General features: G+C 36.7%; 3 protein-coding genes across 11 annotated transcripts; all 3 read left to right on the top strand.

Annotated features, from left to right (window-relative positions):
* The first annotated feature begins 5,326 nt into the window (after positions 1–5,326).
* Positions 5,327–17,868, top strand: LOC110617483 (uncharacterized ATP-dependent helicase C29A10.10c). Of its 9 annotated transcripts, XR_002488380.2 has the most exons (24): positions 5,327–5,598; positions 5,713–6,097; positions 6,796–6,912; positions 7,028–7,107; positions 7,885–8,031; positions 8,131–8,279; positions 8,382–8,512; positions 8,645–8,767; positions 8,882–8,955; positions 9,132–9,713; positions 9,845–9,956; positions 10,110–10,247; positions 10,714–11,028; positions 11,182–11,455; positions 11,561–12,816; positions 13,180–13,582; positions 13,677–14,605; positions 14,706–14,771; positions 14,851–14,976; positions 15,099–15,343; positions 15,447–16,615; positions 17,010–17,493; positions 17,568–17,700; positions 17,810–17,868. XR_002488380.2 is itself a non-coding variant. In XM_021760286.2 (22 exons), the coding sequence occupies exons 1-22, from the start codon at positions 5,480–5,482 to the stop codon at positions 17,045–17,047; spliced, it is 6,978 nt and encodes a 2,325-aa protein (XP_021615978.1). In that variant the 5' UTR covers positions 5,327–5,479; the 3' UTR covers positions 17,048–17,701. The 9 variants fall into 9 exon arrangements, 6 of the variants coding, with proteins under 6 accessions (XP_021615978.1, XP_043813820.1, XP_021615980.1 ...); XR_002488377.2 differs by having other exon boundaries at positions 17,010–17,700; XR_002488379.2 differs by lacking the exon at positions 17,810–17,868 and having other exon boundaries at positions 17,568–17,701.
* A 1,759-nt stretch (positions 17,869–19,627) lies between these two features.
* Positions 19,628–20,483, top strand: LOC110618282 (auxin-responsive protein SAUR72). Its single transcript, XM_021761432.2, has one exon. It carries the CDS (start codon positions 19,734–19,736, stop codon positions 20,250–20,252), a length of 519 nt encoding a protein of 172 aa, XP_021617124.1. The 5' UTR covers positions 19,628–19,733; the 3' UTR covers positions 20,253–20,483.
* Positions 20,484–21,689: 1,206 nt separating this feature from the next.
* Positions 21,690–22,391, top strand: LOC110617987 (auxin-responsive protein SAUR71). The gene is made up of 2 exons (XM_021760979.1): positions 21,690–22,047; positions 22,324–22,391. The coding sequence occupies exons 1-2, from the start codon at positions 21,690–21,692 to the stop codon at positions 22,389–22,391; spliced, it is 426 nt and encodes a 141-aa protein (XP_021616671.1).
* Positions 22,392–23,029: the final 638 nt, after the last annotated feature.

Genomic DNA, 23,029 nt, shown 5'->3' with positions numbered 1-23,029 from the left:
CAAGGAAATTCTGATTCCTGTGGAACCACCATAACCTAGAAGAGTGCACCTGGGAGACAAGGGAGTCTATGCTCCAGCAATACCCATATCTGTTTTGAGGTTAGTTTTCCCCTTTTCTATATGTTTATGTGCTATGTGTTTGAGGAACATTCGGGGACGAATGTTCTTAAGGGGGGGAGAATGTAATACCCGGCTAGAGTCCGGCGTCGGAAGTCCTGTAGTCCGGTGGACTTTCTGATGTCGAAAAGGGTACGGAGTATGTTTTTCTATGTTTTCTATGTTTTGACCGTATTTTCATGTTTTAAAGTGTTTAAAGAAGTAAGGTTTTGAAAGAAAAGCAACAAGGGAGAAAATCCAGGGTTCGGCCGCCGAAGGTCACTTTCGGCCGTCGAACGTGCATGGCATTTGGGTTCTCCTTCGGCCGCCGTAGTTGGTCTGGCCAGCCAACTATAAAAGGCCCTAGGTCGGTCAAATGGATAAGATTTGCTGTCCATTTGCATGAGCTGAGGTGAGACTTGATCTTCCTTGAGTGATTTATGTGTTTTCTCAAATCTTTCATGGTTTTGATGGATTTTCATGTGGTTTTGAAGTTTTTGAGCAAAAGAGCAAGTTTGGAAGCTTGGAGTGTTTGAGAGAGGATTACTCCATATCTCCACATAGGGATCGTTCAATCTCTTGTTTGGAAGAGATAAGTGAAGATCCTGAACTTCCTTTCTTGAGTTTTGAAGGTTTTATGGACGTTAGATGGGTAGTATGCATGAGTAGGGTTAGAGGAGGTTTTTGATGATCTTTGGTGTCTATGCATGCTTAAGTGTTATTTGTGATGTTTGATGGAGGTGTTAGGAGAGGTTAGGACCTCTTTATGCCTGGTATATGGTATATGCTAGTTGGGAGTAGTTGCTATGCATGTTGGATAGGTTTTGGGTGAAGTTTGCATGAAACAGAGCAGGTTTCTGCCCAACGGGCAAAACCAGGTTCGGCCGCCGAACCCCTTGTAGAGGCAATTTCGGCTGCCAAAGCTTGCCCCCGAACATTTGGACTTTCGTCTTTGGAGGCAAGGTTCGGCCGCCGAAGGTTGAGTTTCGTCTCTGGACGAGACTTTCGGCTGCCGAAGGTGCCGCCGAACATGCATGAGTTTCGTCTCTGGAGGGGAGTTTCGGCCGCCGAACCTGCCGCCGAAAGTGCCCTGTCCAGCTTTCTTTTGTATGTTTTATGTGATTGTTCTAGGATGTTTTAGAGGGTTTTTGGGGAGTTTCTTAGAGATGTTCTTGAGTTAGTTTGGTCCCTCATTTCAGTCCACCTGTGTAGGAACGGACCAGAGGAACCAAGGAGGTCAGCAGTGAGCACTGCTTCAAAACCTGCAGAGTCAGTACAGAGGCAACCAGAGGTGAGTGGAACTGAACTAAATCTTTTGATATGAGACCTCACACATGTTTAGCATGTTTCATGCATCATTCATGCCATGTTTATAGTTTTGCATTAGTGAGCACGAAGATGTTGCATTAATCAGTGCATGTACAGATCGGGCGTAGCTTGGATTCATTAGCCCCCTAAATGAAGACCTGAGGAGCCCTGAAAGGGCCGGGCACACGGTACCATAGGGTGCTGAATGAAGACCTGAGAAGCTCCTTCGCGGGCCGGGCAATGTGGGGGAATTTTGAATTACTCAGTCTGAGATTATGTGATTTACTTGTGTTATGATGCATTCCATGAGATCATGTTTTATAACATGTTTTATATGTACTACTCACTGGGCTAGTATAGCTCACCCTCTCCCTCAACCCCAGTCTTGCAGGTACAGAGTCCTGAGAGGTCAGCAGGGTACAGAGAAAGAGAAGAGTTATGTAATAGCTAGTGTGGACATGTAATTGTACAGATAGTGTATGTTGTATAGATGATGCTTGACCTTATCCTTTTGTATATACATGATCTGTTATGAAAATGATTTTAGTGTATATGTATGTATGAAAAACCAGGCTTACCAGTATGTGAGAGGACCCGCCTAGAGCACAGATGAGAACTCTAGCAGGGGTGTTATAGTACAGAGGTAGTGTATGCACAGGTTAAGCCTTGGAACAGAGAAAAGTTTTAACGTTTACAGAAAATGTATGATCATGTATGGGATATCACAGGGACACAGAACTCACAGTAGGCTTACTACGGGTCCCGGCGGCCTTAAGCCGATCTGGATCCTAGTGCCGGTAGCAGTTCGGTTTCCGGGCTATTACAAGTGCCCTCTGCACTTATGTGGCCAAGGAGCACCATAAAGCCCTGAGGCGGGAGTTTGGCACTCAAGAGATGGATAGGAGGCTCTTAGTCGAGGAGTGCTCGAAGTTGAAGACTGGGATCGACAGAGTGGAGGGCACCATGAAGGAGACCCTAGAGTCGATGGATAAGCTTCAAGTTAAGCTGAATGAGGCTAATGCTTCCAAGCTGGTGCTTGAAAATCGGGCAAAGATTGCCAAGGATCAGGTGGCCATATTGCATCGCTAAGTCCTAGAGCTACAGGCTTAAGCTGAGGAGGCCTGAGCTGCCTTTACCAAGGTTGCTGAGCTTGAAGCAGAGCTTCAGGAAACAGAGGTCCTAGGTGGGGAGATGTTCGTGTAAGGTCAAGACTCGATAAAGAAGGAGATGGTGAAACGGTTTTCTTTTGAAAACTTTACTTGGTTAGATGACATTTTCCAAGAGGAGGAGGAAGATGAGATGGAAAAGAGGGAGGGACAAGCTGAGGGCAGTCCCTGTGATCGGGTCTCTATAGATAACATAATAAATGTAGAAAATACTGATGTAATAGAGATTCCGACAGAGGATCTTGAAGATATCCCTCCTCCTATGTAATCTTTGATGACTTCAATGAAAATATTTTCTCATATCTTGTCATTATTTTCACTGAGCATTTTTATGCCTTATGCTCGTTCACAACCCTCATCTGAGACTTAAACAAATTTCTTAGGAAATTGCTAAGGGTTAAAATCCGTTCACTATAGTGGTAATAAATAGCTTGAAAACCTTTTGAATAGTGAAAATAACACCCAGATATATGGCCTGGCGAATGCCTTGGATTTGAAATTGTAATACCCGGATAGACACCGGCACCGAAATTCCTACTTTCCGGCGGAATCTCCGTTGGAATCTGGACTTCCCGGATGTCGGAGTCTTCCAAAGGGGTAAAACAGAGGTTTTTCAAAATGTTTTTATAGGTTTTTATGTTTTTAATCAAGAAAATTGAGTTTTGAAAAGAAAAAGACCAAGGAGGAAAATTGTAGGTTCGGCCGCCGAAAGAGAAGTTCGGCCGTCGAACGTTGCATGGTTTCGCATGCAGCTTTGGCCGCCGAAGGGGAGTCGGCTGGCCACCTATAAAAGCTCATTTGACCGAAAATGGGGTGTGTTTTCACCCTCTTTTCGTGCAAAGGTGAGTTTGTGATCTCCTTTGGCTGTTTTCACCATGTTCTTCAAATCATGCAAGCTTTAATGAGTTTTTAACTTGTGTTTTTGAAGTTTTGAGCAAAAGAAGGCAAAGTTGAGAGTTTGGAGATTTTGGATCGTTTTCCTCCACATCTAATTTTTATGGAAATGTATGATCATGTATGGGATTTAACAGGTACACAGAGTGCATAGCAGGCTTGTTACGGGTTCCGGCGACCTTAAGTCAACCTGAATCCTAGTGCCGGTAGCGGTCCGGTTTCCGGGTCGTTACAGAAATACCTATAGAATTTCTTATAATCCTGAGTCTAGTACTCGTCTGTGAACACCTGTCCCGCGGCTTGGGTCTCGAATGCCTCAAAAGTCATATGGGGTTATCACCCGATAGTTGAGTTTGAAGGCCTCAATTAGTGGGACCAACGCCTGATATTTTGGCCTAACTTATACTTGCTCGATGGCCTTAGGCAGGCTTTAGAATTTATTTTAGGGGATTAACACCTGACTAGACCCGCCTTATAGCACCTTATGATCACTTTTGATTAGTGGAACCAATACTCGAATTGTGGTCTGGCGAAACTCACCCTGTGATTTAGTTTGACGGAACCTGCATTGTGGCCTTATTTAGTGGGACCAATGCTTGAATCGTGGTCTCATAGAATCTGTCTTATAGTCTTATTTAGTGAGACTAGAGCTCGGATTGTGATTTAGTAGAATCCGCGTTGTGATATAGTCTGACAAAATCCAATTTATGGTCTAATTTAGTGGTAACAACTCATTACTTATTTTGGACGACTGTTATATAGTATTATAAGAACCTTTCTTCTTCTTCTTTTGTTTACAAAGGTTATCTATGAAATAAATAAATAATTTTTTATTTTATTTTTTAGGATAATCAAATAAGTTGAGAAAATAATAATAAAGTGGATTTTCATGGTGTAAATATATTACCTAATTATTATATTAAAATTGGAATAATAAAATACAAAATATAATATTAAGTTCAGGAAGTGAATAATAAAATTGGAAGTATATGTGTATAAAAGACGAAATCGATTAAAACCATATGAATCCATTTTATTACTGTTTTGATTCGGTTTTTATTTTTCTTATTAAAAATTAAGTTGAAGTCAAATTAAACCTTAATCAAACTAAGAAAACTAATTTACTCGTGTTTTTCATAAATTTTAAGATATATTATACATTTTTATATAATTTATATGTGTTTATAAAATTAAAATTATATATATGTATAAATTAAATTAAAAATAAAAACAAATTTATTGTAATTTAAAAAAAATTAAAATAATTTATTATTTAGTCTCTGTAGCTTAATAAAATTAATTATTTAATTTCTCTATTTTCAAAATATATTAATTAGTTTTCAATTTTTTTAGCTGTAAACTATTTAATTTATCATATAAATTGCAAGGGTTAACCTAGATTAAATAATTATAAATTCAAAATTAATAATAGTTGAATCCTGCTGATTTGAAATTATAGAAATTGAATAGTTATATTTTTAAATTACAGTGATTAATTAAAGTAGAATATTTGAGTTATTTTAAATATTTTTAATAATTTTAATAAATGAAAGGATTATATGTTAATAATTTAAAAAAATAAAAATCTAATAGTTAAATGTTTAAAAAAATAAATAGTATTTAGTATTTTTTAAAAAATAAAAATTCAAATAATTAATTTTACGAAACAATACGTACTAAATAGTTAATTTCCAAAAAATTACATGCAAATAGTGATTTAAGCGGAAATCCAACTGAAATTATGGATTTGGCCTCTCAGACTTTAGGGTGCAATCCCACAACGGCGTCGTTTTTTTCCGCCCGTCTTTCTGGTATTGGCGCTTTTGATTTGGTTTCTCTTCCTTCATAAATAGAGCAACAACTACATTTTCCCACTATGTGACGGCGAGGATCTGTTTTCTATTTTATACCCCTCGGCCCTCCCTGGAAAAACCCTGTGTCAGTGAATCGGAAACCCTAGAATTCAGACGATCTTTGATTATTTGCTTTTACGTATTCTTTTCATTTTCAAAGAAATGGTTAAGATTGGGTCCAGGAGAGAGCTGTTAGATAGATGGAGAGGCATTGAGGAAGAAGAAGACGACGACGACGATCCTATGAAACGCCGCCGTCTTCACAAGCTCAAAGAAGAATGGTCTTTCTCTTACCAGTCTCAGTTTTTCCAAAAAGGAAAAAAAATTCATCTCTACTCAAACCTACATAATAAAACATGTAGATTGATTTAGTGAAGTAATTTCTTTTGTGACAGGTTCTCAGATACGTTTAATTTCCTGATTAGTTTGCCTAAAGAAAATCATATATGGTGTGGCTCTTGGGACTTAATGGGGCCCCTTTTGGAGACGTTTTACAATTATTACAAAGATGAGCGTCCTGATTCTCCCCTTGGGCTTCTGTGGAAGAGGATTTCTGAGGAAATACGGCAATGCATCCAATGCATTTCTCAGCACCACCAGGCCCAACAGATGTATAGTATGGAGTATGATTCGAGTTCAATTGGCCCCCTTCTTGATGTGTTGCGAAGTCTGGATGAGGAAAGGGTAACTCAACACTTGCGTGAGATAAATACTAGACTAAAGAAGGAAGACTACGATCCTCAGCGGGATAATGCTGAAGTCGTTAGTCTTATGTATGAGGTAAAATATGGTCGTATTACTCTTTTCTTTCTTCTTTGAACTGTGGTCTGATGACTGTTACTTTAACTGATTAATGGGAAGAATACTGTCATTGGATAGTGATTGTGATTTTAGTTGATTGAGCTTAATGTGGTATGCAGACCTAGATTTTATGCTAAGACATATTTGTAATTACAACTTTTTTTCCCTGCGTATGTTCTATTTTATTTGGTCATGGGAGATTTTTTGACTGTGTCCAATGTAAACCTCACCTAATTCCAATTCATGCATTTCCCGACTTTCAATGGAATTGCTGTGGTTCCTGCAGCCTGGCTTTTTTTTTTTTTCAGCTATGGGATGAATAGAAATTAAAGTAGGATCTCATGTTCTGATCACGAATGGAGAAAGGAAAAGAGGAGAAAATAATGGAACTTAAATTTTCTTAATTTCCCCCCAAATCTCTAAAATATTTCTCACCAATATTGAGTGAAAAGGAGGGAATTGTGGGAAAGAAAATGAGAAAGTAAAAAATTGTTACAAAAGCTGAAGTTACAAATACACCATTAACACCAATGGCATATGATAATGATATGATAGTAAGAATACACTTTCTAAACTCATTTTCCTTATTTCTTAATTAGATTAATTAAGTAAAATAACAGAAAGAAATTTGTTTTCTTTTTCCACTGTTTAATTTTCTTTCATTTCTAAACTCACAGGTTTTGATGTTTCCTTTCCTGCTTGATGATCAGTCCTTGGTCACTGAATTTGAATTGTTTGTTGAAGCAGTTGATAATATGCATGAGCTGACTTTGGCTGGACATCAACAATTTCCGGTATTTTGCTGCCAAGTTGTTCCAAAATCACATGTGCTCACAGATATGGCTCATGTGCTTATTATTATTATTATTATTTTTTGAAACTGTCCTTATAGATAGTCTTGTTTGTCAGGGTGTTTATGTGTTGCTTTTCTGCAATAGAAGAGTACGCACCATTGGTCGGCGTTTAGCTCGATCTATGGAAAAATTGAGGTACTGTTCTCTTGTACTGACCAATCCTAGATATTTCTTACAGTATCTTGAGGGTAAATTCACACTGATATCCAATAACTCTCTCTCTATCTGGATAATGGTTGAGTTTCTCGGTTGAGGGCTTTATGCTGTTCTAGTTAAGAATATAACTGTTCCTTATTGTGGTTAACAAAGCAACTATATAAGAGGACTTGCTGCCACCCTAGTGCTAAGCTTTCTTGTCGGTTAGTTTGGTAGTAAGTGATGCGTGCAACTGGAAAGTGGATAAAGCTTCTCTCGATAGAAGGAAGGGAGAATTACTACTTAGTCTCTATGTTATGGAGAAACTCAATAGTTGATTTTTTAATTTTTTAAAAAGTCTACTAGTTAGCCCCCTCTATTAGTTTTAGCAGTTAAATATTTCAAAAAAGTCTAAAATGCCCCTGATGCAGATGGATTAATTAGTAAATTTTTATAAATCTGAGAGAACAACTAATAAGTTTTTCAAAATCATAGGGACTAAATAATAAAATACTTAACAGAAAAAATAACGGAGGGACTAATAAGTAGACTTTTTAAAATGTCAGGATGTTTTAATGTATTTTTCAAAATCGAGGGACTAATTGGTGCGTTTTTTCATATTATAGGGACTATGTAGTAATTTTCTCTATAAGGAAATACCATCAGTCTATTAATCGTAAATGAAACTGTCTTTTCAACATCTTCTGTGGAAATATGATTTTCTAGTCACAGTAAAATTCCTTCATACCTTATTAATGATATCCTGTTTGTGTTTAGGAGAGCAGCAGATATGGAACCTTTGCAGCCTTTGTTGAACAAATTTATTGGGTTTCTGGAGACAGAAGCACTACCATCAGCCACGAAGACTTCAAGGCCAAGAGCGCAGCTGGAGCGCTTATCCATATGGCTTGGAATCACATCTTTGTAGGAAGCAGTGTTTAAAATCTCAATCTTCAACTGTGCATCCCCCCCTTCTTTTTCTCTCTCTCCCAGCTAATGATACATTTGTTGTGTTTTATGAAGGATTGAGTTCTTAGAACCTCATGCTTTTGAAGAAGGCATACTGGAGCGCTATCCAATTTTTTTTGACATTGTGCTTAACCATATAAGTGGCGATTCAGCTGAATTTTCTCATGCTGTAAGCTGTTTGAAAGAACTTTTCAAAATGCTTGGTAAGTGCTACTTCTTCCATTCATCTTGTTAAACAAGTTCCAGTTACATTTATAATTAATTGTGATGATGGAGTTGGCCTTTCCTTATGTGGACTTTTCAAGGTTGCAAGCTTTGGTTAAGGTCTACATTGTCTCCAAGTGTGATGCGGAACACATTATTGGGCCAGTGTTTCCATACTAGAAATGAGAAGATCCATAAAGATATTTTTGACCTTCTTCCTCCTTTTCTTCAGGCCTGTCTGTGAACCATTTCTGACCTTTTTGTTAATACTTCTTTCGTTATGCTTGCAAATTGTCTAAGTTACTTTACTTGATACATGGTACTTTCTTGACATTACTGATGTAGACAAGTCCTATTTGTCCAGTCGCTTGAGGCTTTGCAAGATGGGGAACATGAAAAGCAGCGCAGGCACTTTCTTTATTTTCTTCTACATCAGGTTCCTGTGAGCAGCAACTTCAATGTTCTGACAAGAAAATTGGCGTGCAAGGTTTTTCAACTCTTCAACATTGTCACTTGTCAGATTATAACAACATTTTGATGCAGTAATTTCTTTTTTTTTTTTTGGCTCATTACTCTATTTATTGCAAGATTGTAATTTCAGATAGCACTTCTTATCATACACCGAGGCTACAAGATGAACCCACCATGTACCCCAGTTGAATGTGCGCATATGTGGTATGTAGTATAGATCTTCTTTGCTTCATTCCTTCACAGAATCCTGCTCCTATCAAGTTTGAAAGCTCTATTAAAGCTGTGAATTTGTATTGAACTTTGTTAAACATACACGTTACATGATATATATGCTCGACTTTGATTGTTTTATTGGAAAATTGTATGAATTTTTTTGACAGGGGTCCTTCACTTGTGTCATCTTTGAAGGATTCTTCGCTTCATAGTTCTCTTCGACAGCCTGCTTTTGATCTTATGCAAACGATTATAGTGTCTGATGCTGCTGCCCTAGTAACTGCATTGTTGGATAGCCATACACCTTTAGCTGTTGATAGAACCATTTCAGTTGACATTAATGATAATGACAGGCTTTTATTTTCCTCGGATGTTGAAGAAAAGGATAGTAGTTGTTGGAGTGAATTCAATGCACAGAGTAAGATTACTTCTCAGGATTGCAGAGGCTGGATGTGCATTCCTATGTTATGGATAGATGTTTTGGTTGATAGTGATCCATCAATACTTCCAGTATCATTTTCAAAGGCTGTTTTCTGGGCCCGATCTCGTTTAATCTTGATAGAACCTGAAAACAGTGTGGAAATGGCACTTGCTATTAAAACTTGGCTTTCTTCTTCAGCCACAGAAATCTCCACTTCATTTGGGTGGAAGGTCCCAACTGGTTCTGATGATGGTGGGGGCAGTAATGAGTCAAAAAACTCGATCAGAGTGTCAATGGCGCATCTTCCTTTAATAAGAACCTTCAACAGGTTTGAGCATGTTTTTTCCCAAAGTTGCATTTCTTGTTATAGCAATGACAATGTTGCAGGTTCTTAAGCTGATTTCTATTGATGTGCATTAGTTCTCATTCTCCTTGGTGGTGCTCTGGATTTTTCTACAGGTTGACTGCCCATTTTGTAGTTCAGGTGGGGCAAGGGGAACTTCGGAAGCAGTGGACGTGGGAACCACAGATGGCAGAGAGCTTGATCCTTTCTCTTCTGGACCCTAATGATGTAAGAATGTCAAAGTTAATTGTTAATACTGAGGTCATTTTAACTATGTATTTGCTCTCTCTCTCTCTCTCTCTCTCTCATGCATTGTGTGTGCACACATCTCATTGTCCTACTGTGAATAGTTGGTTATGATCTTTTCTTCTGTTTATGTAGAGTGTGAGGCAAGTTGGTAAAAGTCTGTTGGAGCAAGTTTCCAATACACGGGGTCTTGCATGTGGATTGAAGTTCCTTTGCTCCAGTGGTTCTTCTTTGTCAACCATTTTTTTAGGGTTGAGACATGCTTTGAAAGTGGTGAGTGATCGGTAATGGCACTTCTTTCCCTAGGACTTCAAAATTGATGCGTGCTTGACATTTAGTTTATTTTCTACTTCCCTTTCTTACTTTCATATATTTGGGGCGAGACCAGGCATTTGTTTTATGCTAGTTTCTGTCTTCCAAGATAAACTTATACAGTCAATGAACTAAGATATGCTTTCTCAGCTTCTAAAACCCTGGATTGGTTTCTCTCCCTTCATTCTTGTTAAGTTGGGACCATTTTGTCTTCAAGGGATGGCTTGAAGAGGCTGCTGTATTGTCATAAAGGGGCATAATTCTCTGATGAAAGTGTTTGATTTGAGCTTATGTGCCTCTTCTATGGAACTTTAACATGTTTAACAACTTATATCTTGCCTTTTCATTAACAGAATTACTTCATGCTACCTGAGTTTGATATCCTTTTTTGTTTTTCTTTTATTTTGTCACTCTTTGCTATTTGCAGGTTCAATTGGATTCTGTTGTATCAAAGTTTCACACATTGCAGCATTTTTTCTTTATACTTCGGAAACTTATTACAGAAGGGGATTTATTTTCTGAAAATTCATCAGATAATTCAGTATTGAAGTACTCTTCCCAAGGTGGATTTCTGACACAGCCAGTTTTTGATTCTTTGCCTGCAAATGTTGGAGGGCATCCATCAATTGATAACTTAAAATCACAGGAGAGTTTCTGTTACTTATTGTCAGAAATTGCATGGCCATCAATTCGGAAGTGCTTGATAGAAGGGAAAGCATTCGTTGATTACAGTCTTTGCCAGGTAATTTAGTGACTCACTAATAAATTACTCTTTTTAGCTCTCTATCCCTTAGGTTGTGCATCTGCTACAATATGCATACTGCTTTCTTAAAGATAGTTATGGAATTTTAATTTTAGTTTAGTAGGTCTTATCATATTATTCTTCTTTTCTCAGATGACTTGTGTTCGTGTACTTGAAATCCTCCCTGTTCTTTTTGAGAGACTTTACCCATCTCTCACTGGGCATTCTAGGGATTCTGGAAAAATTGTGGGAAATATATTGGACTTCATGTGGCTACATGATCTGATTGACTGGGGGAAATCATCACTTAAAGTTGTAGTTGTCTATTGGAAACGAACAGTAAATTCTCTGCTGAATCTGCTCAAAGGTTCTTGCAGTAATGCAGCTGCATTGACTTTTAAGGTCATTGAGAATCTTATTTCATGTGGTGAGTATTCTTATATATTCTTGAACTTACATATGCAGTGAAACTTTGATCATCTGCTATGTGTTTGCTACATCTTTTAACATGCTACGTTCTTTCTCCCTACAGAGAGTGTTAATATTGATGAATTGACAGAAGAAGTTTCACGCCTTTGTGTTTCATTATCTAAGGAAGTTTCTTCTGATATGGGGACGGCCAAATTAAGACCGGGAGCTTCTTATGTGCAAGCTGCCCCTGCAAAGGATATTAGGGTGAAACCCATGGATTCTATATCAGTGACTAATAGAGGTGAAAAAAGTAATGTGATTGTTCTTTCAGATGATGAAGCAGAAATACAAATTTCACCTGCTAAGCTCATCCTACCTGATAATGGTCGTTCAGGTCGTGTTCAACTAGATAACCAGACAGTGGCTTCTACAGCTGATGGAAGTGCTTTAGTAGCTGAAACTGCAAAGGAGAAGGTTTCTAGCATTAAGACTTCAAAGGACCTACTGGATGCCTTTGAACAAAAAGATGCTTCAGATAGATCTGGCCTCACTTCTCAGAAGGACTTTGATAAATTAAGGGGCAAATCACTTTCTTCTCTCAAATCAAAAGGTGCAGATGATAAGATTAAAGAAGTCAAGTCCAATGCCAGCATAAATGATGCATTTGCATCTCAAAACAAAATTGATTTGAAGAACTCTTGTTATGAGTCTGTGAATGCTAAAAGTATGATTCAAACTTGCCACAGTCTGGTTTCCGAAACAAGAGATTCGATATTGAAAGAGATTGTGCGTGATGCTACTGATGATATATCTGAATCTTCATTAAAATCTGTGAGACAGCAGCCCTCATTTCTGCCAAAGATAAGTGCTTCTGGTCCAAAAAGGCAAATCATCCAACTTAAAACACCTATGGATAATAGATTTGGAAGTGTACACAGACTGGAGGCTGGAGTTAAAAGGTTCAAGCCTCCCAGACTTGATGCCTGGTATAGGCCTATTTTGGAAATAAATTACTTTGAAACAGTGGGTTTAACATCTGCAAGTGAAGATGAGACTCACAAAGTTAGTAGATTAAAGGAGGTTCCCATGTGTTTCCGATCACCTGAACAGTATGTTGACATTTTCCAGCCGTTAGTTTTGGAAGAGTTCAAAGCACAGTTGACTAGTTCATTTTTAGATATGTCTTCATGGGAGGAGATGTATTATGGCATTCTATCTGTGTTGTCAGTTGAGAGGGTTGACGACTTCCATCTTGTTCGCTTTGTCCATGATGACAATGATCTTACATCGCCCAAAAGCTTTTCTGAAAATGACCTTGTTTTGCTAACAAAAGAGGCTCCACAAAATACTTATTGTGATGTTCATATGGTTGGCAAGGTATAGAAGTTCTTCATATGCATTTAAGTTTGAAATTCTGTATCTTTTTTCCTTTTTGGGTAGACAAAACTTTATGACTTTGTAATTTGCTGAATGCTGTGCATGTTCAAAGATGGTTAAATCTTCATTTTAGATGTTATTTTGTTCACCTACATCTGAAATTCTAATTTGAGATGCAATTTTGAGCAACCGATCATTAAAATACATAATGCAGAAGTTGAACTTTTGTTGGCTCATCTGATTATTTCCATATAATAAGTGCTTCTGTGCTTCATAGACTAATATATATATATATGAATTAGACATTGGCCTGTTTCCTACTTTTTCCCAATGCTGTCCTGAAGTAACCTGCCTGTGTATCAGGTGGAGAGACGGGAGAGAGACAATAAAAGAAGGATGAGTATACTTCTGATCAGGTTCTATTTTCTAAATGGATCTTCACGGTTAAATCAAGGTAGGAGGCAACTTCTTGAACGTAGTAAATGGCATACAAGTCGCATCATGAGCATTACACCTCAACTTCGAGAATTTCAGGTGCTATCATCAATAAAGGATATTCCCATACTTCCAGTTATTCTAAAACCTGTAAATGATTCTGTGGATCATAATGAATTGAGAGAACTCGCTCTGTGTAAGCTATCCCAATCCTTGCAGCAAGTACTGACATCATCCTTTAATGAGAGCCAATTGCAAGCTATCAGTGCTGCAATTGGATTGCCTAATTCAAAGAAAGAACTTGAATTATCTCTTATTCAGGGTCCTCCAGGTAAGCCTTTTACGTGTGGTCCCATCTATAGTGAATCTGAAATATATTTTAATATCTTGTCTACTGTATTCTAATATCTCATCTATTTCAATAGGTACTGGGAAGACCCGAACTATAGTGGCAATTGTCAGTGGGTTGCTTGCTTCACCTAGAGGAACAAATGATGCCAAGAATCGTTTGAATGGAAGTTCAAAACAAATTAATAGTTCACGCATGAATACAAGGCCAAAAGTTTGCCAGTCGGTTGCAATTGCAAGGGCATGGCAGGATGCTTCCTTGGCTAGACAGTTAAATGAGGATGTTGAGAGAAATGAAAAGTCAGTGGAATGTACTGTGAGAAGAAGGGTGCTCCTTTGTGCTCAATCAAATGCTGCAGTTGATGAGTTGATATCAAGAATTTCCAGTGGTGGCCTTTATGGTAGTGATGGTAAATTGTACAAGCCATATATTGTAAGGGTTGGAAATGCTAAAACAGTTCATCCAAATTCACTGCCCTTCTTTATTGACACTCTTGTTGATAATCGCCTTGGTGAAGAGAGGATGAATTTGAATGGCACTAAAAATGATTCAAGTATGGGTTCTTCTACAGCATTGCGTTCTAATCTGGAAAAGTTAGTTGATAATATTAGGTTTTATGAGGCTAAGCGAGCTAACTTACAGGATGGGAATTCTGACCTTAAAAATTCTTTAGATGATGGAACACGGAAAGGGGATGACTTAAAAGATATGTCAGATGCTGAATTGGAGGTGAAGTTACAGAAGTTATATGCACAGAAGAAACAAATTTTTAGAGATCTTAGTGCTGCTCAGGCACAGGAAAAGAAAACTAATGAAGAAATTAAGGCTCTGAAACATAAGCTGCGCAAGACAATACTAAAGGAAGCTGAAATAGTGGTTACTACATTAAGTGGATGTGGTGGTGATCTCTATGGAGTTTGCTCGGAATCTATATCAAGCTGTAAATTTGGGAATCCATCTGAGCATACCCTTTTTGATGCTGTTGTCATTGATGAAGCAGCTCAAGTAAACTTTTTTCAACTCTAGTTTGGTTCTCGAAATCATTAATGTTTCAGCACTGTCATTTGTTTCATTTTTTCATAGATCTGCTATTTTGTCTCTGCAGGCTCTGGAACCTGCTACTTTGATTCCTCTTCAGCTTTTAAAGTCACATGGGACGAGGTGTATTATGGTAAGGACTACATCAATATTATGTTCAGAGCATCTTATGGGAGCGTTATTGATATTGTATTTCACACTTGTTTTCCAAGGTTGGCGACCCAAAGCAGCTTCCTGCAACTGTCCTCTCTAATACTGCAAGCAAATTTCTTTATGAGTGCAGCATGTTTGAGCGTTTACAAAGGGCAGGTCATCCAGTTACCATGCTTACTAAACAGGTGAACAGCTTTTATTTTACTAAGATCTTGGCCCATATAAATATTAATAGTTGCAGCCTAGGAGATAAAACTAGTATATTTACATAAAACATGATACATTTACAAATTATTTACTGTTGCAGTATAGGATGCACCCAGAGATTTGCCGGTTTCCCTCCTTGCATTTTTATGACGAGAAACTACTGAATGGAGAAAACATGTCAAGTAAATCAGCATCGTTTCATGAGAGTGAGGACTTTGGCCCTTATGTATTCTATGACATTATTGATGGTCAGGAACTTCGTGGTAAGAATTCTGGTGCATTTTCCCTGTATAATGAGCATGAAGCTGAAGCTGCTGTTGCATTATTAAGGAGTTTCAAGAAGAGGTGATGTCATTTTCCACTTCAGAGAAAATAAGTGTTTTACGGCAGTAAATATGCTCCGGTTAATTATATTATTGATTATGTATTATTGGATATTTTTATATAGGTACCCCTCTGAATTTGATGGCAGAAAAATTGGGATTATAACTCCATACAAGAACCAACTGTCACTTCTGCGTTCTCATTTTTCAAGTGCATTTGGGTCTTCCGTTATAGCTGATATGGAATTTAATACCGTTGATGGTTTTCAAGGTCGTGAAGTTGATATATTGATATTTTCCACAGTTAGAGCTCCAGATTCATGTTCTCATACAAATAGAGCCAACTCCAGCAATATTGGGTTTATTGCTGATGTAAGGCGGATGAACGTAGCTTTGACACGAGCCAAGCTCTCCCTTTGGATTTTTGGTAATGCAAGGACTCTACAAACAAACCTGAACTGGGCTGCCCTAGTAAAAGATGCTAAAGAGAGAAACTTGATTATGTCAGTTAAAAGGCCGTACGAATCCTTTAAAACAGCTTTCAGGCATAATAGCACTAAACATTTTGAGAATTCCTCAAGACAGGCTAAGCTTGTTAAAAATGCTAGAGATCCTATCCACAGTAGCAAACAAATTGAGCACAAGACACAGGCATCGTGTCACATGAATACAAAACAAATCAGTTCTGTGGTTCAATGCAATATGGCAGTTGCAGGAGACGATGATAATATTGTAAGCAAGGAAGATACCCACAGTGACAAAAGAAGAGCTAGAGATCATGATCTTCCATCTGTACGTGCTAGTGGTGAAAACATAATGTTAAAGAATTTGAAGTCTTCAACTTCAAGGGAATATATTGGGGATAGTGAAAGTAAGTGCAATGACAGAAGTGAGAAAATTTCTCATAAAGGTAAGAGGAAAGATAAGATGAATTCACAGAGTAATTTGTACTTGGAACAAGGGATGAGTGATAGCCGTGAAAAGTTAAAAGCGGCAAAAGGACCAAAGAAATCTATTAAGCATGATAAGGAATTGGAAATTTCAACTTCCTTAGCTGGAACTGGTATTAAAGGGAGTGAGTGTGATGTTGGTAGGACTCCTAATCAAATAGGTGCTTCTGAAGATTTAATCACAAAAAGGAAACAACAGCGGGAGGCTGTTGATGCTATTCTTTACTCGTCTCTCATTTCTTCCAAGAAGTCAGAATCATCAATGAAACCTGTTCCTGCCAAAAGGCCTCTTTCTCCTACTTCAATTGTAAGCAGTGGTATTAGACCGCCCAAGACAAGGAAAGGTAAAATTCTTTTATTCTCATATTGAAGTGTTGAAAAGCTTTTCTAACTCTGATCTGCAATGTAAATTTCATGCATCATACCAATGGTGGTAGTAAGTACCTAATGTTGCTGTTTTTTGACATGACACTGGATTCAGTATCAATAGTAGCTCTTTTGTTAGTTTACGTGTTGCTAGAGAAACATGCTTGGCTTTTATTGTTACATTGAACATCGTTGTCCTTACTTTGTTACTGATTGGGGTTGGTTTACTTCAATATGCCCATGACACTGGATTCAGTTCCTTTGTTTGTGGGTTGGTGTTTACATTGAACTTCCTTGTGCTTTATTTTCTTCCGCTAGAGTTATTTTATCGAAAGTTCATTTGCTTTAGCATTTCTTGTTCACTTCGGACAGGTCCATCCAAACCCTCAAAAGCTGCATTGAAAGACTAGAGCCATCATGACCACACTGAAAAGAGATTTTTCCCCTGTTTGATATATTGGAATATTTAGTAAAAAAATCTTGAGGCCTGAGGAGCATGAAATTAAAATCTGGTCTAGGTGCAAGTGAAGCTTGCCAATGATATTGTGGCTTGATGGAAGTTGAAAGAAGATGAAGCGTGACTTCTGTTCAGCCGCAAACCTGCATGTTCTTGAATGATCAGACTGCACATTAAATCACAGCGGAGCCTGGTTTCCTTTTACTCGGTTCACATTCGTGTTTCCTGGAAAGTATTAGAATGCTGGCACAGATGAGCTTGGCTTTACTTACCTTTGTGGGTCAACATTTCATATCTTTTAAAAATATTTATCAAACTCTATGGGTTGGCACATGAGAGCTTGTTCATACCTTCCTGTTGGGTGCCCTCGGAACGTTGTAAATAGTAACAATTTTTCGGGTAAGGTCATAGCTCTCTCATAATCACTGTATGTACTTCGTTAACTTTATTATACTGTGTGCTTCTAAACGTAGGAGGTGAACTATTGGGAGCTACAAAAGCTAAAAACTCTCAGCTGCTGATTACACCAAAGCTTTTTGGTTTTGCGAGCTGAATATTAGGAGTTGAAAGGCTGATAACTGCCCTTTTTAACACCAGAGCTAAACGGTACTGTACTTCTTTAATTATATCTTTTATGCTTTGAGCTAATTACCAAACAAAATTTCCCAGCTAATATGGTTTTGCTTTTAACTTTATGCTTCATTGTAACATCAAGGAACGGGTAAAGTGAAATAATCTTACCTTTTTCTCCCCCCAACACGCACACAGGAAAAAGAAGAAAAAAAGGAAAGGAAAACATATGAACGATGACGGCAACAATGGATAATCAGTCGTACAGTTTGTAATAACGACAACAATCAAGACAAAAACAGTGATGATAGCTTATGTCCTTTAAGGGATCGGAGAATTGTGTTGTTACATATGTATATGTATTTTTGGGTAACATAATCTCTGATTTAATCAAGAAATGAATTAACTTTAGAACAAGGAGTGATGAAAGAATCAAATCTTACAATCCTTCACACCATATCTCAAAGTCAATGTGATTCCATTCCAATCATAAGCGTCACCAACCGAATTATCATTCATCTCATCAAGAATGAATGCAAAAGGAAGGTGTAAATAATGGAAATTCAAGGTTGTGGGTTGAATAAAAAAAATTAGTCCAAAATAATTAATGTTATCCTTTTTTTAATAAGAAATTAATATTATCGTAGCATATGCTAAGTACTATTGAATCAAAGAATTGTAAGAAAGCATTGGTGAATGAGATGAATCATGTGCCATGTTTGATTGAGTGTAAAATATAAATGTGGCATAACTTAGGGCCAAAGTAAGAACCTTAGAAACATGAGCATGTGGTCTGCAAATGATTCAATCAATAATTTCAAATTTGGAAATTCACAATCCATCAAAACCTTATTGGGCTTCGCACCAAAAAAAAAGTATTACTCCTTTTATATATAAAATTACTTTTTTTTTTTATTTTAAATTTAGAATGGAATCAAGATTTTTTGAAAATATTGATTGGACTTGTGTCGATATACAAAATTGTGTAGATATTATAAAGGAATTAATGGAGCAAAACATGAATATGTGGAAATGGAGATGATTGGAGAGGTTACATTCATGAAGATATGTTATTATTAATATATATATATATATATATATGCTTCTCTTATTAAGGCAGTCACCGTGTCATAGAGGCTCAGTCCTTGGCTGGTTGCCTACTGAACCACAAAATAACAAAGAGCTGGAGCCCTTTAATTTCTCAAGATGCAGGGCTGCTTAATTTTCTGTACATCTTGTGAGGCCAATATCAATCCATTCGCTAACACATAATTACATAAAATTTGGATCCATTTGTCCATTTGCTTCTCAATATTGGCCATATGATTAATCAGGTTTCTATTTACAGTCTAATATCTTTTAATATATAGAAAATGGCAAAGAGATTCACATTCCATTTCCTTATTTGTTACTCTTTTGACTAATTATATATGGCTTTGGGATGCTCTTTGATAATTTAATTAATTAACCTGGCTCTCTCTTTCATGTTCTCTTTAGCCTGTGAACTTACTTGAGATGTCAACCTGTGGGCTCAATTGTCACATCTCCCCCATTCTCTACCATAAAAAAAATTGAGCTTTTCACATGGAATTACTTGAGTGCCATCTTCCCCGATCTTCAGAGCATCCATAATCCAATAAACAATATCAAACAATAGGTTTTGACAGTTGCATCAGACACCAATTGCAATTAAAATACCAACCAATCATTATTAATTATTTAATATTGGAAAGACTCACAAATATATATATATATATATATATGTATATATGATATGAAAAGTCACTGGAAACTAAAATAATCAGAAAAGGCCTGATGGGTTTTGATTCTTGAGGCAGTTGCACCAGCAACCGACGTACCTTTACTTCAATGATTAATTGCATTTACTTTTATTTTATATCTAATGGGGATTAAATATACTACAAGAAAGCATCTGCTACTTTCTATATATATATATATATATATATATATATATTTCACATCTGATTCACTAGCCACTACGAACTACTCAAAGAAAGCTACAAAACCCATTTCTCTCTCTCTCTCTTTTGTGGAAACTCATCACACTTATGGATTCATCAAAGAAGTCTAACAAGATCACTGACATTGTTAGGCTTCAACAGATCCTCAAGAAGTGGAAAAAGGCAGCAACTTCCTCCAAGAGCAGCAACGGCAGCTGCTCCTCTTCCACCACCAACACTATCAAGTTCATCAAGAGAACCCTGTCTTTTTCCGATGTCTCTGCAGCGTCGTCCAGTGATGCCGTCCCCAAAGGATTTCTGGCCGTTTGCGTTGGCAAGGAGTTGAAGAGATATGTGATTCCTACAGAGTACTTGGGGCACCAAGCATTTGCGATACTACTGCGAGAGGCAGAAGAGGAGTTTGGGTTTCAACAAGAAGGAGTGTTGAAGATCCCATGTGAAGTGTGTGTTTTTGAGAAGATATTGAAGGTGGTGGAAGAGAAGAGCAGTGATGGGCATGGGTACTTGTTGCATGAGTTAGGGTTTAATAGCAGTGTAGATAATAGTTGTTGGTCATCACCTGATTATGAGCTAACACCTTCTCATCATCCTCAAATGTGTAGATGATCGATGAATGAACAAAATAAAAATCAGATGATCAGTTTATGACCTAAACCAAAGTTTTTACTCACTGTAGTTTTTTTTTTTTAAACCCAACCTGGCCTGGCCTGTTTCAATATATGGTGGGTTGGTAGGTTTACTAATTACTTGGTGGTGGTCAACTGATTTTGTTTTTGAGTGTATGAGAAGCTATTGCCATTTGCTCTAATAAATTAAAACTCCTTGATTGTTCTTCCATTTCATAGTGCATCAATTTAGAAATTTTATCTTAACATAATTAATATCCTTTGGAAAGCTAGCTACCATAAAGGTTTTTTTTTTTTTTTTTTTTTTTTAAATATATAAATAGAGAGAGATCTGATTCCGTACCCTCAGATCAAATAGTGTAGGAGATTAAGTAATTAGATTAAAGGAAAAGTTGGTCCGATCCAAATCCATGTGGTTGGGGAGCACACTGTATCATAACTCACTACATTACTGGAAATTAATATATTAAAGTAATATTAGTTTTAAAATTAATCCTACCACATGTTTCCTTTTATTATATATTATTATTACTACGTACACGTACTAGTAGTAGTACTAGACCAATTTGTATTGGAAGAGAATAATTAAATTGAATACTGTTAAAATATAACTTTTATCATTTGAAAATTTTTTTTGTTGCTAAAACATGTTTAATTTAAGCCTTTAATTTTTTGATAATAAAAAAAAGAATCTTCATTGGTTAATTACTTTAATTAAAACACTCAGTGGAATTGGCCTTCACTTATTTACTTGGGATTTTCTTTGTTTTCTCACTATTGAGCATGGCTAGTAATGCTTTGTTCCAGGCGATCGGCATACCTAAGAGGAAGAGCGCCACTCCTAATCTTTCTATTTTTTAGGTTAAACTTATATGATCAGTTTTCTAAGTTTTTCTTGATCAAATTGAGCCTTAAGTTTTACTATGAATAATAAAATCTTTCCAACTTTCCTTACCTACATCAACCTAGCAAAACCAACTCAAAACACAATTTGATCTTTACTCGTAAAATAATTTTTATTGCTTTAATTTACTTTCAATTTCTAATTATTCTATTCATACATAATTATAAATTTAAAACTCTTAGTACAATATCTTTTGTTTTATAATTTAATAAAAAAATAAATTATAAAATTATTTATTACATATAAAAAATTAAATAAATTAATTAAAAGAGTAAAAGTAAAGCATAGTGATTATGTGAATAGAAATATAATAAGGAAAGAAATATGCAATTCCAAGATATAACTTTTATCACACATATGGAAACATATCCATCCTATATTTACTTTCCATCCTTAGATTTTAGTGCCATAATTCACATATATCCTTATACAATCCCTGTCCTGTGCGTCTCTTTCTCCCACTCATTTTCATGCCAACCAGAACCACCTCAGATGAGCATGCTCAGACAATTCATGAAGCAGTGGAAGACTATAACCCTCAAATGCAGCCGCAGAGCCCTCCTCTCTCCACGCCGTCATATTCCCTCCGGTTTTCTGGCTGTCTACGTTGGACCGAACCGCATGAGATTTTTGGTTCCTGTCCGGATCCTGCACCTTCCCATCTTTGTAGCTCTTCTTCAAAGAGCTGAAGAAGAATATGGGTTCAAGTTCAACGGGGGCATAATTTTGCCTTGTGAGGTTGACTTTTTCAAGCAAGTGTTGAGGTTTCTTGATAAAGATGAGAAGAAGTACGGGCGTTTAGAGTTGCATGAGTTCTTGAAGGTGATTTCTGAGATGGGTTTTGATTCTTCTTCATGCAAAGATGAGGAAGGTAATTTTTCTCGTAGCCATCATGACCTCATACCACTCATGCAGAAAGCTAGGGTTTGAGCGCAGCAGCTTAAGTGATGAGTTTGTATTATTGAAGAAAACTGAAAAATTATGATGATAATCATGTGAAGTTGATTAAAACACCAATGCCATGCCATGTACAAGTGTATTTTTCTCATCTTAATTTAGTTCCATTCCCAATCTATGAGAGATTGAGACTTTGGTGTTTTGGTTGTAAGTTGATATAGTTAACCTATTTAGATTTTATTATCTTTAGGTTATGGGTTGTTATTGAAAATACAATTTTCTGTCATAGTTGTTATAACCAGTATGGTAAAAAGTTGATTTTACTTATCTTACAAGTAAGATATACCTCTACTATAAAATACAGATTTATCGTAGCTAATGATATAATCTTAATTTCCTTTTTCCGTTTTATCTTTGTTGTAAATACTTGAGCTTACCATCTTAACAAATACAAATGAAATCAATTATATATATATATATTATACTGAAATTTCAAAAAATAGGACCTGCACTGTTGTGAGCCAGTAACGAAAAATGTATTCAATAATTTATTTGGGAAATATATATTGAAATTACGTAGCATTTGTAAAATAGCTCAAATTGAACATTTTCGAAAAGTATTAAATATTTAGCAGCAGGAAAAGTTTCATTTGTTCGAGACAATGCAAGAGACAAATGAACCGTTGTGTTTGGCAATAAGTCTGGCACAATTTCTCAGCTCTTCAGTATTCAGGTTGCAGACAAGTTATTCATATTAAATTGAACTATTGCAGTGAGTAATTATTGTTGTCACTTATATTATTCACCTTTTACTTTTGTCGGTTTCCAATGGCACATCGTCCAAGCTTTGGACTTTGGCTATTCTCTCTTCTTTCCAACATTTCAACGATACAAGAAACCCTAGAGCAATCCCAAAGACTAAAACTAAACAAGAACAAGGCCTGGCTAATGCGAAA

Source organism: Manihot esculenta, chromosome 6, assembly GCF_001659605.2.
Source record: "Manihot esculenta cultivar AM560-2 chromosome 6, M.esculenta_v8, whole genome shotgun sequence".
Taxonomy (NCBI): domain Eukaryota; kingdom Viridiplantae; phylum Streptophyta; class Magnoliopsida; order Malpighiales; family Euphorbiaceae; genus Manihot; species Manihot esculenta.
This window is presented reverse-complemented; position numbering and strand designations above follow the sequence as displayed.